Here is a 19072-nt window from a genome sequence, read left to right as displayed (position 1 = left end):
TAACAACTGTGGCAAGAAAGGTTGCAAAATGGGGTGAAGCTCACTTAACAACCGTCTTGCTTAAATTGTGGCTGTAAGTTAAAGACTACCTGTATAAATTTTCAACATTACCCATCAAGGTGTCATTTAAGGGGAAATCTGTAAACGTTTAAAGAAATATCAATCAACCTATTCTGGGTGTGGGACCATTGCTAAGAGAATAATTTGGAGAAATTGGATGAGTAGAACTACTCCCAATATTTTAAGAAGTGGAATTGTGTAATTTATCCAGTTATGAAAAGGCAATTTTATCCACTCTGCAAAAAAAAATGATGCAATAGATTTTTTGTTGACACAGATGTCCTGACATCTCATGGGAATAAATGTATTCTCTTTAATTTAGAAACTTTTAAATATTGTTTAATATTTGATGGATACACGACATATTCCTTCTTGTAGATGAGTGCTTTAATAAATGTCTAAACAGATCCTGTTTGCCTTCCTTCTTGTCATCCCCCCCTTTTTTCCCCCTTTTTCTCAGCCTTTGTTCCATTTTTGTGTTGGATGTTTTGATAAAACATTCAAGAAACAAACTTGCAAAAAAAATTTACACATCAAGGACACTTCGTTCTTTTGATATTTCAGCATTGCAAAGAGCTACTTAGGCCATCCCCCTGCTCTAGGTAAAAGTCCAAATTAAGTTAAATGTGGTGTCAGTTATGATAATAGTTAAAAAACAACCATAATCCTTCCCCCCCCGCCCCCACCCCGGAGGCTGATATTTAAGAAGGCTCTTAACAAAATGTGGCTATAGGTAGTCCTCGACTTACGACCACTATTGAGCTCAAAATTTCTGTTGCTGAGTGAATTTTGCTCCATTTTCCAAGCTTTTTTGCCCCAGTTGTTAAGTGAAACACTGCAATTGTTAAGTCAGTGACGTGATTGTTAAGTAAATCTGGTTCCCCATGGACTTTGCTTGTCGGAAGGTCGCAAAAGGTGAACCCCATGATACTGCAAGTGTCATAAAAATGAATCAGTTGCCAACCAATCTGAATTCTGGTCACGTGACCACCATGGGGATGCTGCAATGGTCGTAAGTGTGAAAAACGGTCACCAGTCGCCTTTTTTTAGTGCCGTTGTAACTTTGAATGGTCACTGAATGAACTTTTGTGGAATGGGAACAGGAATAGAACAGAAGCTGGAAGAAGTGGTTCAATTTTTTTTAAATTACTAATTCTGTGGGCGTGGCTTGGTGGGCGTGGCAGGGGAAGTTTACTGCAAAATCCCCATTCTTTCTATCTCCCCCCCCCACGCCCCCACGCCTCCCCAACCTGCTTTCCAGCTCCATTCTCCTGTTCAGGGCAACAAAAGAAGATCAGCTGGGAGGCAGGAGGAGCGGGGCCAACCTATTTGCCATTGCCAGTTCTCCGAACTACCCAAAATTTCCGCAACCGGTCCTCCAGAACCCGTCAGAACTGGAGGAATACCACCTCTGGCTGGAAGGGACCATCTCAGACAAGCAACTGTCTAGTCTCTTCTTTAAAAAACCTCCAGTGATGGAGCGTCCATGATTTCTGGAGGCATAGCTGTTCCACTGGTTAATTGTCCTCCCTGTTAGGAAGTTTCTCCTTAATTCCAGGTTGCTTCTCTCCTTGGTTAGTTTCCATCCATTATTTCTTGTCCTTCCCTCTGGTGCTTTGTAGAATGATTTGACCCCCTCTTCTTTGTGGCAGCCCCTCAAATGCTGGAATGCTGCTATCATGTCACCCCTAAATCTTCTTTTCCTTAGACTAACCGAACCCAAATCCTGCAGCCGTTCTTCGTATGTTTTACTCTCCAGGCCTTTGATCCGCTTCTCCTCTCTAAACTTTTTCCAAAGTCTGAACATCTTTTTTGTAGTATGGTGACCAAAACTGGTTGCATTGTATTCCAGGTGTGGCCTTACTAAGGCTTTATAAAGCAGTACTAATCCTTCACGTGATTTTTGATTCTACGCCTCTTTTTATACAACCCAGGATTGTATTCGCTTTTTTTTGGCTTCAGCTGCACGTTGCTGGCTCATATTCAAACAATCATCGTAATTCGAATACAATACTGGTATTTCCCCCAGCCTTGGGGTTGGGCAGGTACTGAGGACTGATAGGATTTTATCTGTTTGAGGAATAACTTTCCATGGACGTAACGCCGTGTTTCAGAGTCTTATGCTTTGGGTGACCTTCTCAGCTTAATAAATGAACAAACACCCTCCCGCTTTGCCGTTTAAGTGAGACCGTGAAACTCGGATTGGAATGAGGAAAGGCAGGCCTTATCTACAAATCCCGGCTTGTCTCTCTAGGTGGATTGGAACATAAAGTGCACTAATCAAACAGACTCTGTCTGCACAACACTACTAAATTGCAAAGCTCACCAAGGTGACTCAGTTTAGCAAATGGAAACACGAGGCTTGTAAACAACGCATTGGAGTACCTTGGTGAACCCAGCCTACCCAGGCAGTCCTCGACTTCCGACCGTAATTGAGCCCAAAATATCTGTGGCTAAGTGAAACATTCGTTTAAGTGAGGTTCTGCCCCATTTTACAACCTTTCCTGTCTCAGTTGTCGCTGTAAGTTACTAAGATGTTAAGTTGCTGATCAGGAGATCTCAAAAGGGGATCACATGACCCTGGGACATTGCGACCCTCGTAAATAATCAGTTGCCAGGCGTCTGAACTTTAATCACCTGATGGTGGAAATGCTGCAACAGCTGTTAAGTTTGAAAAACAGTCGTAAGTCACTTTTTTTTCAGTGCTGTCGTAACTTTGAATGGCCACTAAATGAACTCTTGTAGGTTGAGGTCTACAGGTGCAATGGGAAGCCTCTGCAACTCTTCTGATCGTTCCACAATACTAAGCTGTCAGGTTTCTCTTACCTGAAAGTGCAGTTTGCATACTGTGTATCACTTGTCATACCTGTGCCTAAGTTCCCAGGGATTTGTGTCCTGCCCTAAAGCACACAGGTAAATCATTTGAACAAATGGAAATCATGCAGACCAGATAGGGAGTTTCAGAACCCCAGGGCAGAGGTCTTCAAACTTGGCAACTTTAAGACTTGTGGACTTCAACTCCCAGAATTCTCCAGCCAGCTCTGTACAGTACGGACTTTGGCTTGGGAACCATGTAAGATACCCACTTTAGGCTTGGGAATCTAGGATAAGCTGCCCAGTTGCCGGCTTGGGAACCGCACAGATACCCTCACAAGGCTTGGGAACCTCGAGGAAGAAAGCAAACTACAGGCTTGGGATCTTGAGCCAAGAAACCCACCCGTGGTTGGTAGTACATGGGCGAGCAGGGACCCCCAGACCAGTGGTAAAATTCAATTTTTTTACTACCAGTTCTGTGGGCATGGCTTGGTGGGCGTGGCAGGGGAAAGATACTGCAAAATCCCTATTCCTTCCCCACTCCAAGCGAAGGCTACTGCAAAATCTCCATTCCCTCCCCACTCCAGGGGAAGGATACTGCAAAATCTCCATTCCCTCCCCACTCCAGGGGAAGGATATTGCAAAATCTCCATTCCCTCCCCACTCCAAGCGAAGGCTACTGCAAAATCTCCATTCCCTCCCCACTCCAGGGGAAGGATACTGCAAATTCCCTCCCCACTCCAGGGGAAGGATACTGCTAAGTCCCCATTCCCTCCTCACTCCAGGGGGAGGATACTGTAAAATCTCCATTCCCTCTCCACTCCAGGGGAAGGATACTGCAAAATCTCCATTCCCTCCCCACTCCAGGGGAAGGATACTGCAAAATCTCCATTCCCTCCCCACTCCAGGGGAAGGATATTGCAAAATCTCCATTCCCTCCCCACTCCAAGCGAAGGCTACTGCAAAATCTCCATTCCCTCCCCACTCCAGGGGAAGGATACTGCAAAATCTCCATTCCCTCCCATTCCAGGGGAAGGATACTGCAAATTCCCTCCCCACTCCAGGGGAAGGATACTGCTAAGTCCCCATTCCCTCCTCACTCCAGGGGAAGGATACTGCAAAATCTCCATTCCCTCCCCACTCCAGGGGAAGGATACTGCAAAATCTCCATTCCCTCTCCACTCCAGGGGGAGGATACTGTAAAATCTCCATTCCCTCTCCACTCCAGGGGAAGGATACTGCAAATTCCCTCCCCACTCCAGGGGAAGGATACTGCAAAATCTCCATTCCCTCCCCACTCCAGGGGAAGGATACTGCAAAATCTCCATTCCCTCTCCACTCCAGGGGAAGGATACTGCAAAATCTCCATTCCCTCCCATTCCAGGGGAAGGATACTGCAAATTCCCTCCCCACTCCAGGGGAAGGATACTGCTAAGTCCCCATTCCCTCCTCACTCCAGGGGAAGGATACTGCAAAATCTCCATTCCCTCCCCACTCCAGGGGAAGGATACTGCAAAATCTCCATTCCCTCTCCACTCCAGGGGGAGGATACTGTAAAATCTCCATTCCCTCTCCACTCCAGGGGAAGGATACTGCAAATTCCCTCCCCACTCCAGGGGAAGGATACTGCAAAATCTCCATTCCCTCCCCACTCCAGGGGAAGGATACTGCAAAATCTCCATTCCCTCTCCACTCCAGGGGAAGGATATTGCAAAATCTCCATTCCCTCCCCACTCCAAGCGAAGGCTACTGCAAAATCTCCATTCCCTCCCCACTCCAGGGGAAGGATACTGCAAATTCCCTCCCCACTCCAGGGGAAGGCTACTGCTAAGTCCCCATTCCCTCCTCACTCCAGGGGGAGGATACTGTAAAATCTCCATTCCCTCCCCACTCTGGGGCCAGCCAGAGGTGGTATTTGCTGGTTCTCCGAACTACTCAAAATTTCCGCTACCGGTTCTCCAGAATCTGTCAGAACCTGATGGATTTCACCCCTGCCCCAGACCACTTGACACGAAATGACCCAATTGAGCTTCCTGAACATCTTGGTAGACAATGAAATCCCCTTACTCAACGCACAAAATCATGTTCACCAGCGATCAAATTCACCCTTTTTATTCTACTTCTCTCGGGGGGGGGGGGGGGGAGCCACACGCCCAAACCAGGCTCCATAGGAACCAAAGTGGAAAAGGGCACAGAGAAATTTTTTTCTGTATTTACAAAACAGGATTTCCCTTTGAAACCGGGATGTTTCTTACGAGTGAACTAAGATACAGGTGGTCCTTGACTTACAACCGCAGTTGAGCCCCACATTTCTGCTGCTAAGTGAAAGATTTAATTTTGCCCCATCTTACGATCTTTTTTTTTTTTTGCCACCAGTTGTTAAGTGAATCACTGCCGTTGGTAAGTTAGCAGCACGGTTGTTAAGTGAATCTGGCTTCCCCATTGACTCTGCTTGTCAGAAGGTCGCAAAAGGGGATCACGTGACCCCCCCAGACACTGCGACCGCCATAAATATGAGTCGGTTGCCAAGAGCCAGAACTGCGGGATGCTGTAATGGTCATAAGTGTGAAAAACGGTCATAAGTCCCTTTTTCAGCACCGATGTGACTTCAAACCGTCACTAAATGAACTGTTGTAAGTCGAGGACTACTACCTGTACAGTACTTTAGGATTTTCAACATGTTGTTCAGCATGTCAAACGGCCACTCTCCCTGCTGAGTTTCAAATATATTTCCCTGGCGTTCTGGATTTTTTCTGGATTTATTGCAGCAGAGGGGAAGTTTTAATGCAAAATCAAGCTCTCCATGGGTCAAGCATGAAGGGAGATGAACAAAATGACTTTGGGATGTGTTATCTTCAACCCTCAACAGGACCAAAAGAATAGGTGGGTACAGGGCGAACACCAAAACTTGACTATATGTTCAGGTGTAGTTAAAACAGAGCAGTTTAAATTGCGCGACTTCAACTCCCAGAATTCCCCAGCCAGCAACGCGGGAGTTGAAGTCTGCACAGCTTAATGTGGCCAAGGTTGAGAATCACTGAAATAGAGCATAAAATTATTCTCCGTTCTGCTGCATTAAAGCCACAATTTGGCAGCTACTGGAAAGTCACGGGCAGGTTACACCCAAAGTTTTTCAGGGGTCACACACAACCCTGAAGTTTTGTCACAGGCTCTTTGTGCTAGATTAAACAGATATTTATGAAAATCGCAGCAAAGTTGGGGGAAAACAAGTCCTGTCTGTCCAAAATGGTTCGCTCTTTCTTTCTTTCTTTCTTTCTTTCTTTCTTTCTTTCTTTCTCTTTCTTTCTTCTTTCTTTCTTTCTTTCTTTCTTTCTTCCTTCCTTCTTCCTTCCTTCTTTCTTTTTTTTTTGGATAGATGCCATTTTTCTTCTGATGGGTGACCCCCATTTGAAGCCTAACGCCCCCCAAATGGAGGAGGAGTGGGAATTTCAAAGAAGTTTAAAAAGGAAAACAGCGAGGAAGATTTTGCAGAATTAAAAGTACATCTGAGAAACACCCATCCGCATCTCACCAGCTGGAACAAACAGGTAACCATCTGTGGCAGTTTGCCCACTTCCTCCCCAGGAGGGAGCCTTAAACCATACGTGCATCTGCGGCTTCCTGCAGCTCATCCATGCTCAGCGCACGCCCCCCCCCCCTCCTGTTGGGTGACACCAGAAACCCTGTGCAACAAATATGCCACTTCTCAAGACAAGAAAAGGCATAATACCACCTAATTCAAGCCGAATTTGCCTGTTCTAACCCTTCCTGGGATTTTAGAAGCAGAATAGAGCTGGAAGGGAACTTGGAGGTCTTCTAGTCCAACCCACTGCTCAAGCAGGAGAACTTATACCATTTTAGACAAGTGACCCTCCAGTCTCTTCTTAAAAACCTCCAGTGATGGAGCACCCACAATTTCTGAAGGCAAGTTGTTCCACTGGTTAATTGCTAGGAAGTTTCTCCTCCATTCCAGGTTGCTTCTCTCCTTGATTAGTTTCCATCCATTGTTTCTTGTCCGGCCCTCCAGTGCTTTGGAGAATAAACTGACCCCCAGCCCCCCCCTTCTTTGTGGCAGCCTCTCATTTTCTGGGATTTGCTGGGAACAAACCATTCTTTTCAATAAACCAGACCTTTGTAAGCCCTCTACTTACAATTATTCATTTAGCGACCGTTTAAAGTCACAATTATTATTATTTATTATTATTTACTGTGCTTCTAGACCGCCCCCTCTCCCAACAGGGACTCGGGGCGGTGTACAGTCCATGCAAAGAATACATCAAAATACAATAAATAGAAAAATTAAATATGTACAGTTAAATATGGAGGAGGTTAAAATAGAGTGGCAGGGTCGGCATCCTTAGGACTGTTATAGCAACCTCTTGGCCACCATAATCAAAATTCAGGCCCAACCTGCAGGTACAGGCAGTCCTTGACTTACAATCGCAACTGAGCCCCAAATTTATGTTCCTAAGTTATGACGGTTGTTAATTGAGTTTTGCCTTATTTTGTGACCTTTCTGGCAACTGTTAAAGAGAATCATAGCAGCTGTTAAGTTAAATGAATCTGGTTTCCCCACTGACTTTGCTCATCAGAAGGTTGCAAAATGACCCTGGGACACTTCAACCGTCATAAATGTGAATCGGTTGCCAACTGTCTGAATTTTGATCACATGACCAGACAAGTGTGAAAAGTGGACATGTCACTTTTTTCAGTGATGTTGTAAGTCACTAAATCAACTGCTGTAAGTTGAGGACTACGTAGATTTCCCACGATTGCAGCATTCCGGGGTCATGTGATCGCCATGGATGACCTTCCCAGCCAGCTTCGGACAACTAAAGTCGGTGGGGGAAGCTGGATTTGCTTAACGACCACGTGATTCACTTAATAGCTGCAGTGATTCGCTGAAGATCAATGGCAAAAAAAATGGCATTTTCTCTGTATTTAACCACCACTTTGCTTCACAACGGACCCAATTATGGTTGTAAGTCGAGGATCACCTGTACATAAAATCCAAAGTTTTGCTAAGCATCTCTAACTTGCTGAAGGATGTAGGTGCCTTTATAAACACCTCTTCTCTTTTTGTAGCCAACAATGCTATTTCTACTTTTCTTCCAACAGTCCATGTGGGGCTGCCAAATGAGCTCATCACCGTTGGCTGCCTCAGTGCCAACCTAGCTGCTTTCACAGGCCACTCTCTGAATTTGCCTGTCTGTGTTTGCATAAACAATGGCACTTTTCAACAAATGTCCCTTGATCCGCTGCGTACGCTGGCAAGAGGCTTTTTTGTAATATGATTTTACTGAGAGTTGGGGGGAAAAAACAAGAGTAAAATGAATGCAAATTAAAATGAAGATGGAAAAAAAAAAAAAGAAAACAAAAGAGAAAGCTTGAAATGTGAAAAGAAGATAAAATAAAAATAGAAAAGAACAACAAAACAAGATATAACGAAGTGGCTTCTGAATGTCTTTACAGCACTTCTAAGTACCATTGTAGATTTACCACTTTCTCTAGAGCAGTGATGGCGAACCTATGGCACGCGGAGCCACTTGTCAGGGCACGCAAGGCGCTGCCCTGTCAGCTGAGTTCACCTTTTTAAAAGCTATTTTTCGCCTTCCCCAGGCTCCAGAGGCTTTATAGGAGCCTGGGGAGGGCGAAAAGAGCCTCCCCGCCCCCGCCCCCGGAGGTTTCAGGGACCGTCCCTGAAGCCTTCGGAGCGCTTAAAACCACCCTCCCAGCAACCCGGAAGTCACTTCCAGTATGCTCGGAGGGTGGTTTTAAGCGCTCCGAAGGCTTCAGAGAAGCCTCCGGACGGTCCCTGAAGCGTCCGGAGGGTCTCTGGGGGGTCGGGGGAGGCTCCCCAGGCTCCTATAAAGCCCCTGGAGCCTGAGGAGGGCAAAAAAAGCATGTAAAAATGGGGGGGTCGCGCGTTGTGTGCGCATGCGCACTGGGGGGGTCGCGCGTTGCATTATGGGTGCGGCACGCCCGCACTCGACCCCCCTACGCTCCCCCCACTTGTGGCACGCGAGCCAAAAAAGGTTCACCATCACTGCTCTAGAGTTACGTTGTGATTCTTTTCTTTCTATCTAGTCATTAAAACCACAAATCATAATAAGTTCATTTTTTCCTGTTTTATGTAAAAAATATTTGCCTTCACATGTAAAAAGTCCTTAAGGGATTTCCAGTCAGCAATAAGCATAGATATTGCTTTTTCTCTAATCCAGGGGTGTCAAACTCAATTTCATTGAGGGCCGCACCAGGGTTGTGTTTGACCTCGGGGGGTGGGGGTGGGAATGGGCGTGGCCAGCTTGATGTCACTCATGTCGAAGGCGCCTGTTGTCGCCCAAGCGCTCTGCGAGAGAAAACAGGCTCCTGAGTTCCGTTTTCGGCTGTGAGGGGCTCCTGCATCCCTCTGCCAGCAAAAATTGGCCTTGAACTCCATTTTCACTCGCAGAGGCACTGCGGGAGGATCCTTCATTGATTCCAGGGCGGCCCCACGGGCCACATCTAAACAACCCGTGGGCCAGATCCAGTCCCCCGGTCAATGGTGGGATCCGACCGGTACGCCCCAGATACCGTTCTAGTATGGTGCTCCGGAGGGCTCACCCGCTCTCCTTACCAGTATTTGAACTGTTCGGGGCTTCTGCGCATGTGCACAGAGCATATTGTGCCTGCGCAACGCTTCGCTGAGCAGCTGGAGCATCGCGGAACGTCGCAGGTATTAAGTACGCATGCGCACATTCATGTGGTGGACGCCCGGTCCCGTTGCACCGTACTGGTTACAACGGTATCCGGGACCCACCACTGCCCCCGGTCCTTGAGTTTGACACTCCTGCTCTAATCAGACAGGTCTACCATCTCTAGAGTGACTTTGGTCTAGTAGAGAAAGCACCAGGCTAGAATCCAGGAGACAGTGAATTATAGTTTCATCTTTTGCATGAAAGCTGACTGGGTGACTATGGGCCAGTCCCTCTAAATCAGGGGTGTCCAAACTTGGGAACTTTAAGACTTGTGGACTTCAACTCCCAGAATTCCCCAGCCAGCATGTCCACAAGTCTTAAAGTTCCCAAGTTTGGACACCCCTGCTCTAAATCAACCCAATCCACCTCATAGGGTTAATCTTGTAAGGGAAAGTATACTAAGTATGCTGGCCGCCTTGAATTATTTATAAAAATAATAAAGGCAGGAACTACCTAAATAAACTATGATTGCCAACCATGATGGTATTGCCAAATCTTTCCATCCTTGTGCATAGCATAACCTCTTTGGCAAGTGAGGGTGAAGGTTTTCTCTGGCATTCTGGGTTGGTTTCTGAACATTTCGTTACCACGCTAGGTAACATCTCCAGTGGAAGTTAGGGAATGTCAACGTTGGTGTTCTTCTGCTTATCAGGGCTTCGTTTGGTCAGTAGGTCTTGTGATGGGGAGGTCACATCAGATGAGGGTCACATCAGGTGTGACATGATGACACTTTTGTGATGGGACTTGAGATGGGTCAGGTTTGGGTCATGTCAGCTGAGGGTCTTGTGATGGGTAGATGTCAGGTGAGGGTCATTGGAAGGTGAAGTGTTGGTTGAGGGTCAGTGCCATTGCTAGTTGGCTGTGTAGTTACAATACAATACAATAGTAGAGTTGGAAGGGACCTTGGAGGTCTTCTAGTCCAACCCCCTGTCTAGGCAGGAAACCCTATACCGTTTCAGACAAATGGCTATCCAACATCTTCTTAAAGACTTCCAGTGTTGGGGCATTCACAACTTCTGGAGGCAAGCTGTTCAACTGATTCATTGTTCTAACTGTCAGGAAATTTCTCCTCAGTTCTAAGCTGCTTCTCTCCTTGATTAGTTTCCACCCATTGCTGCTTGTTCTACCCTCAGGTGCCTTGGAGAATAGTTTGACTCCCTCTTCTTTGTGGCAACCCCTGAGATATTGGAACATTGCTATCATGTCTCCCCTAGTCCTTCTTTCTCTTAAGCTAAAGATACCCAGTTCCTGCAACCGTTCTTCATATGTTTTAGTCTCCAGTCCCCTAATCCTCTTTGTTGCTCTTCTCTGCACTCTTTCTAGTTGATCAAGTAATGATAGAATTGGTAGATCCCTTCCAGTGGTGGGTTTCAAAAATGTTTAGAATCTATTCTGTAGGTGTGCCCTGCTTTGTGGGAGTGGCTTGCCGGCCATGTGACCAGGTGGAAGTGGCTTGCCAGCCATGTGACCGAGTGGAAGTGGCTTGGCAGTCATGTGACTGGGTGGGCGTGGCCAACTTGTAAAATGGGGTGAAACTCACTTAACAACGCTCTTGCTTAGCAACCAAAATGTTGGCTTAGAAACTCTGGCATTTGAAGCACGCAAGTCTTAAAGCTGTCAAGTTACAAGACCCTGGCACCCTTAACCCTTTAAAAAAAAACCCAGGGGTGTTCAAACTTGACAGATTTAAGACTTGTGGACTTCAACTCCCAGAATTCCTCCTCCAGTCATGTTGGCTCAGGAACTCTGGCATTGAAGCGTGAAAGTCTTAAAGCTGTCAAGTTACAAGGCCCTTGCGCCCCTAACCCTTTAGAAAAAAAAAACCAGGGATGTTCAAACTTGACAGCTTTAAGACTTGTGGACTTCAACTCCCAGAATTCCTCCTCTCGCTCTTCATCTTGATGATGTGCGGGGGGGGGGGGGGGGGAGCTGGAACCGGTTCTAAACGGCACTGTAGATTTGTGGAACCTCTTCTATAGAAGAGGTCAGAACTGGCAGGAACCCACCCCTGATCCCTTCTGACGTTAGGGTTCCATATAGTAGGTGAAAACTACAACCAACTTCACTCTTCTAATTCCCAGGCAGCTGAGAGAGAACCACCAATGTAATCCTGGTTATCTGAAATTTGCAAGGCTTACACAATGAAGATAACGTTTCTCACGAACTGAATTTAATTCCTAATGGCTACATGGACACACCACTGCTAGATTCCTAGCAATGGCATGGAAGCTCTTTGCTATTCCCTTCTTCTAGGTCTGGTGTTTTGATTTCCCCATCCAGCCTATTGCTCCCATCCCATCTCCCACTCAAATAGTCTTGTTTTCCGTAAAGAACTATAAAGAGTCTAGGACCTATTTTCTTATCTATTTACAACCAGGCCAGGAGCTATACTTAGCTCCTAAGTTCAGAAGGTCAGCCTGGTGCTATCATCCTGTACAAAACACCAGGAGCACATTTTATCCTGTGGTTCTGCACGCAACATTTTGTTTTATTTATTTAATCACATTTCTATGACCACCCATACTGCATCTAGTTTTGGTCACCACACTATAAAAAAAGATGTTGAGATATATACAAATATCTGCCTAGCTGTTTGTCCTCTCTTTAGATTCTCACATTTCCAAGGAGATACATCAAGAAGAATTCCTCCCAGTGGTTTTTATAGAATTCAGAAATGAAAGCAGCCAAGATGGTTACACACAATGGAAAAATACCTGAAAACAGCAGCCCAGCAGAAGTCTTAATTTCCTTACTATTGGACAAAGAGTTAAGTGATTAACAGAGGGATACAATCAAGATCAAGGGACGTACTAATACCACTCTATAAAGCCTCAATAAGACCACACCTAGAGTACTGCATCCAGTTTTGGTCACCACACTATAAAAAAGATGTTGAGACTCCAGAAAAAGTGCAGAGAAGAGCAACCAGGAGGATTTGGGGGACTGGAGGCTAAAACATACGATGAACGGTTGCAGGAACTGGGCATGGCTGGTCTAGTGAAGAGAAGGACCAGGGGAGACAGGATAGCAGTCTTCCAATATTTGAGGGGTTGCCACAGAGAGGTCAAGCTATTCTCCAAGGCACCTGAAGGTCCAGACAAGGAATAATGGATGGAAACTGATCAAGGAGAGATTCAACCTGGAAATAAGGAGGGATTACCTGATAGTGAGAACAATCAACCCATGGAACAAAAGTTGCATTCAGAAGTTGTGGGAACATCATCGCTGGAAGTTTTCAAGAAGAGACTGGACTGCCATTTGTCAGAAATGGCTCAAAATGGCAGATGTTTGGGAAGAAATGGCAGATGTTTTTTTTTTAAAAAACAAGCTTTGTACCTTATGACACCCTGAAAAGAAAAGAAAAGAAAAGAAAAGAAAAGAAAAGAACAAGTCCAACCTACTGAGACACTTTGGGAGGATAAAAAAAGAAATAGAAAAATGACTATTTCTTTATTGTTGCTTATTTCTCGTCAACGCTGCGAGACTTGCAAGGAAAAGGTCTTTGGCTCCCAGGAAAAGATGCTGGCACAGCTGGAGGGACTGCTCAGGAATTCCCAGCAAGGGGTTTGTAAAACCCACAAATGTCAAGAGGCTGTTGTGTAAGAGCACGGAACGCTGGGCCAGAGAAGCGCATGTGTTATATCCACACAAAAAACATGCAAGAAAACAAGCAAAGCTCAGAGAGGACAGAGACCCCTGGTGTCCTGGCTTTACTGGTAGTCTGGGGAACAAATGGGGGAATTACCTACTGGATGTGGCTGCTAGATTGATGGCAGAAGCCACCTCCCCCCCCCCCCCCCCCGCACTCTGCTCTCCATTGGTCCACCTTTGGTTATCATATTGTTGTATTATTCTCATTGTCTTCCTTTGTCATGGTTTATTTTATTGCTCTATTATTTTACATCGGTTCCGTTTATACTCCTTACATTTTCTTCCTTTTTATTATTGTAAGCTCCCCGGAGTAGCTCCATGGCAGCCAATAAACTCAGCAAATAAATAATGTGAGAAGTGGTCTTCTCCAACCCAAAGGTTGTGACCAGACCAAGAAGACCAGAGCAGCCGGGAGCTTCTGCACAGCCAACCTGACTAAAACAGGCTGAAATCACACCTGTCTCCACTTCCGCCTTTAGAAATAACACCAAACCTTTGGGAGACACTTTGGGCAGGCTTATAAATAGCAATCTGCCAGAGTTCAAGTGAGTAAGAGATTTCGGTGGAAGCTTAGCAGAATTTGAGTTTTCTTTCCCTCTGGCTCCAAAGGGCTAAGATTAGGTATGCGTAGGCTGCTAGATATGAATTTGCAGGCTACTTTTATCGGCAAGAACGGAGTGCGTTCATACCACCAACCTTGTAGCTCCTTAAGCAGCTGAAAAGAAGGAAAACAAATATCTGAGCAAGTAAATATGCAGAGCCCTTTTTGTCCAAAAGTGGGCTTTAAAAGTGCTCAAGCCAAGGCAAGCCCAGGAGCAGGAGCCAACCAATGGGGCTGTGATCGTGACTTTTTTGACTCTGTCTTAAAATCAGCCTGGCCAGGAGGGTCTCATCTCACCTTCCAGAGAAGGAAGGAATTTAGCAAACCAACATCAGGGGAGCTCATAACCAGATTCATGGAGGCTAACCTGGCCAAAGGCCATATACGAATTTTGCTTGCTGTTTAATTGCAAAGTGAAGCCTTTTTTTCACTGCCTTATTCTTTACAAACCTACAGACTCTGGCCTGTGTGCCAGAGCGCTAGGCAAGCATTATTATCAAGGAGTTCTGGTCACTTGTGCCATGACCTTCACGGCCCTCTGTCACTTCCCCTTGGAGAAAAATAAGTCCTCTCCCAAAGAGGACATTCTAGAGGGTTGCAGCACAGGGGGGGGGGGGGGGGGGTGCCAAGCAGGCAAACCTCCAGCTGTTCAGAGACATGGATGCTGATGGAATGTATTAATTGCATGATTAACCTAATTATCTGGACACCGAAGACATGGATTTTTAATTAGTACTGCCAGAGTCACCATCACAGTGTCAAGGGACGAAGGCACCACATCAGTAGCCAATCATTTTGCAAACCATACAGGGATTTACCGTTGGAGGTTAGTTTGAAGAACATGAGACTCAAAAGGCATCAATCAATATTGAAGTGGTGCATCATTCAAAGTTATGGTAGCAGTGTAACTCCTACGTAGGCGGGGAGTAAGTGAGCCACAAACTGGGCAGGAGAAGCAGCTGGAACAAAATTCAAAATTCCAGAAGACAAAACAGCTCTTCAGCGTGGTAGGTAAAACTGAAGTCCGAGAAGGTTTGAAGAATTGCTAACTGGATTTATTTGTACAAATCCATCCAAAAACATTTTACAAAATTGATTTGAAAATGCAATCGAATTTAGAACCATTAAAAATGTAAACATCCAGCTTGGTCTGTCGGTGTAGACTTACGACTTGGGTTAAGATGGAAGTCCTAGTGAATTGGGCAAAAAAGATTTTGCATCTGGGCAGAAGACTTTTTATATCTACTGGTTTGCATTAGTTTGATGTGATAGCTCACTTAGATTGCACTGAATCTTCAAAACTAAATTGAATATAACTGGCATGGAATACCCTATCCACATGTTACACAGTACACACACAAATATGCACACAAGATGTCTACTCCATCTGAATACAAAGGAAAGCTGAGCAAAACCAAAATACAGAAATCCCTACCAAGGAGTACAAACAATTCAATGGCAGAGCAATTTCACATCTCTAACTTTGGGGCAGCCAATGCAATTCTTGTAAGATGCAAAACTGAAAGCAAAACAGAACCTTCATAGCTCAACTGAACAGAGCAGGAAATAGGTTTGAGGGAAAATGAGGTACAGTATCTCACATTTGCTGATATAATCCAGTGTAATTGAAAAGTTAATCAATTAAGCAACTATTGGACAGATAAAGGAAGCACAATTGGCTGGCAAAAAGAACATGATTTCCTCTATTTCCTGCCAAAACTAAGTTATAAATTGCTTTGCTTTGGGATGTTACTTAATTTGAGCATACTTTCTCCCTGCAACTCAACCAATGGAAATTCTTGGCAGCATTTCCAGGCATGCTCCCTGGGGGGCATCCCCAAAGTCAATTTCAGGAACTGACTGCTAGAGGCCTAAACTAAAAAGCTTGTCCCATTCTCTGCCTGAAATAAATTTTTTTCTGTTAACTTCCTCCTAATGAGTTTGCTGGGGAAATCCCTCCATATTTATTTTCTCAGAAATGAGTATACTTCCTGTAAACCAATGTGATGTTCCACAGTATTAACCCTTTTCATTCTCTCACAAGAAAAAAACAAAACTCCCTAAAACTCATAATGCTTTCCATGGGATCTAGGAGAGCCAATCTTACCTAATTCTACATTCTTTTACACCAACTCAATTCAGTCTTTCTCAACCGTGTGGGCAATTGTAAGATACCTGGACTTCAACTCCTAGAATTCCATTGTAGGGCCACCACAATGGAATTGTGACAAGAGTTTTTATCCACCCCCAAGTTACAGAGTATTGGGAAAGATACTTTTGTGTTATCTTTCCGGTTTTAATAACAACAGAAGTGAGGATGTAGTACCTTCAAAAGCTGTTCTATTGTGGTTTTTGTCAATGGTAAGAATACAGAGGAGACTACAGTATAGAAATCTTGAGAATCGACCTGGTTTCTCACCCCTGTACTAAAAAGAAAAAGAGAAGCACCATGGTGGTAGGAGAGTCATATAGTGATGCTTTTAGACGCATCTTAACCAGATATCTGCATTTTATAGCCTCTGGGCCACATGCAGACTTTTGGCTGTCTCTGTCCAGCCCACATGATTGCTAAAAAGTCTGTAGAGATTCTCAGCCATCCAGGTCACGGTTGTCCCAAAGGTGCTTTTTCAGGAGGCAACTGGATTTTCTTGTTTTTACTTTTGAAGAACGTTTTGCTTCTCATCCAAGAAGCCTCTTCAGCTCTGTCAGGATAGTGGGATGAACGGAAGATGAATCTTTCCATTCCCCACTATCCTCTCAGAGCTGAAGAAGTTTCTTGGATGAGAAGCGAAACCTCTTAAAATACACACACACACAAGAAAATCCAGTTGCCTCCTGAAAAAGCACCTTTGGGGACACATGGATTGCTGTTATTTTGAAGGTAACTATTTTTCCCCAATTTATCTATGTGAATAAAGCTTCACAGCCTTATTTGTTTGGCATTCCACAACAGTTCCAATTTCTGATGCGGCCATCTGGGAAATGAATTGTCTACCCTTGATCTAAAATCAACAACTAAAGCAAAATTAAGCAAAGAAAATAAGTCCTAGGAGGCCCCAGGCCATGAACTAACTAATCAAATTGCTCCAGGTATTCACAAGTGGCTGGCAAATTTTTTGTCCACCCTCCATTCTTACCCCCTTGTTACTCTTTCCCCAGCTAACCTCTGCTGGGAAGACAAGGGAGCTATTTGGCTAATATTTTAGGTGGCGTTTACTCCAACTGCCTTCATTCACATATCATATTTATCTAGATACACACAACATATCATCCCACTGCCATGTTTTAGCCTGACCTGTCGTTCAAACCAAGCCTGAATGTCGCTTCAAGAACAAGTATTCTCTGATCCCAGGTTTCATGTACCACAGAAATCAAATAAGGCAAAAATGCTACCCAGGCCGTTTATGAAGGCCAAAGTTGTACCAGGCTTAGTCCAAATCCAGAGCTCAGGATGCTTTCTAGAGTAAGCACTCCCTGACTTGCTAAGTAGGAAAGAGAAGATCAATGGAGCATCTAGTTCCCAGCACATGGCTTTTATAACAATATCTCTTAATACCAGAAGGGCCTCTCACAACACGTAACTGTTGGTTTAACAAACTGTAATTGGTTACTGTATTTACCCATTTTCTGGACATGCCCAATGTCCTGAATACCGAGGAGGTTGGCTTAACCCAACTTTATCATGCACACACAAGAAGCCTGACCCAGATTAAGAGGGGGCACAGGTGTGAAGGGCACATGTGCAAAGGACGTGTGAAGGAAGCGGCCAGGGCCTTTTAACACTTCCTTGACCAGCAATTTGACACCCTTTAGCCTTCTGAGATTGCAAAGGCTACCTGTTCCCCATCTGCCGGGCCTTTGGCTCCTGATTCGAACCCAGCACCGTGGCTGGTCTTTAGCCCCCAGGAGCCGCATCCCCAGAGCCCCCTTGGGCTCCCCAAGCCCGTCCACTCACCGCTGTGCGAACTGAACCACCGGGGTCCGAGGTGCAGAGGTAGAGCATCGGCCAGCGAGGCCCTGGAGCCCAGGTACAGCATCCCGTCTCTGTGGTGACCGCCTCCCGTCTCCTGGTAACCGTTGCCATGGCCGTAGTGGGCGGAGTCCGCGCCCGACCCGCCGCCTGCATCCCGCTCCGAGTCGCCCGAGGAAGCCGCCGCCGAGGAAGCCGCCGTGGGGGTCGTGCCGGTGGCGGTGCCGGCCGCCGCCGCGTACAGGCCGAAGGGGACGCTGCCGGCGCCGGCCGGCTCCACGCCGCCCATCCCCACGCCCACGCCGGCCACGGAGCTGACGGAGCGGCTGCGCAGCCCCATCGCCGAGCTCCCGCCGCCGCTTCCTCCGCTGCTGCTGCCGCCTCCTCCGCCGTTGCCTCCGCCGCGGTAGTGCCCGAAGTGCGGGGCTCCCCCGGGCGGCGGCACCGCGCTGTCGTCGCTGGCCACGGGGCCTCCTCCGCCGCCTCCGCCTCCTCCTCCGCGCGAGCGCCCCGCCGCCGTGGCGCCCGCCGTGCTCTGCTTGCCCCCCATGCCCGCCAGCCAGCCAGGGAGGGCCACTAGGCGCTCAGGCCCCCCGGCATCGCGCAACGGCGGCCAGCAGCCCCGGCGGCCGCGCTCCCCGTCTCCGCCTCTCCGTGCAGCGGCAGCAGCAGCAGCCGCCGCCGCGCCCCAACGGGCGGCCCGCCGCGCCTCCCGGGCTCATCCACGGCGGGGACAGCTGGGGGTCCCGCCCTACGGAAGGCGGCGGCGGAGGAGGAAAGAGAGCGCGGCTGCCCAAGCGCCGCTCCGCATGCGAAGACCGGGCCAAGCAGCAGCCCCGCCGCGGGAGTCTGGCTCCGTCGGGGCCGCGAGGGCTGTAAAGGGCGGCGGGCTGGTGCTGGTGCGTCCCCGGCCGTCCCCAGCCGGGCTTCCCGAGGGCTCCCGGAGCCGAGACAATAGAGCCGCGCACAGCGCCTGCGCCGCGGCTTCCCCGTCTCCTCCTCTCCGCCTCCCCTCCCCTCCTCCCGCCGCCGCCGCCGCGGGATGCTAAGCGGACGGAGGAAGGGCGCGCCTGGCTCCCCTCCTGCCCCGCCACGAGGCTCCGAAGTCCCGGCTCGGCTAGGCGGGAGCCAGCTTTGGAACGGCTTTAACCGACGATCTCTCCGGCCTTTTGCCGTTAACGCCTCCGGAACAGCCGAGGCGTTTGATGAACTTTCTGCAGCCTTAGATTTTCCCCCTCG

The 19072-nt window shown here is 47.1% G+C and overlaps 1 protein-coding gene across 2 annotated transcripts in view; it reads right to left on the bottom strand.

The window, feature by feature from the left end:
- Window positions 1-18774, bottom strand: part of ZNRF1 (zinc and ring finger 1) — a 49382-nt gene extending 30608 nt beyond the window's left edge. For both annotated transcript variants that reach the window (XR_014176221.1, XM_081963056.1), the window contains exon 1: window positions 17819-18774. Coding sequence is in view for 1 of the 2 variants with exons in the window: in XM_081963056.1 (XP_081819182.1) it covers window positions 17819-18383 (565 nt within the window). In the remaining variant the exon portion in view is untranslated. The remainder of the gene's footprint in view (window positions 1-17818) is intronic.
- Between the last annotated feature and the right edge of the window lie 298 nt (window positions 18775-19072).

This window comes from Natrix helvetica (genome assembly GCF_964273705.1).
Source record: "Natrix helvetica genome assembly, chromosome: 10".
Classification (NCBI taxonomy): domain Eukaryota; kingdom Metazoa; phylum Chordata; class Lepidosauria; order Squamata; family Natricidae; genus Natrix; species Natrix helvetica.
The sequence above is the reverse complement of the archived record's forward strand: the minus strand, read 5'-3'. Positions and strand labels throughout refer to the sequence as shown.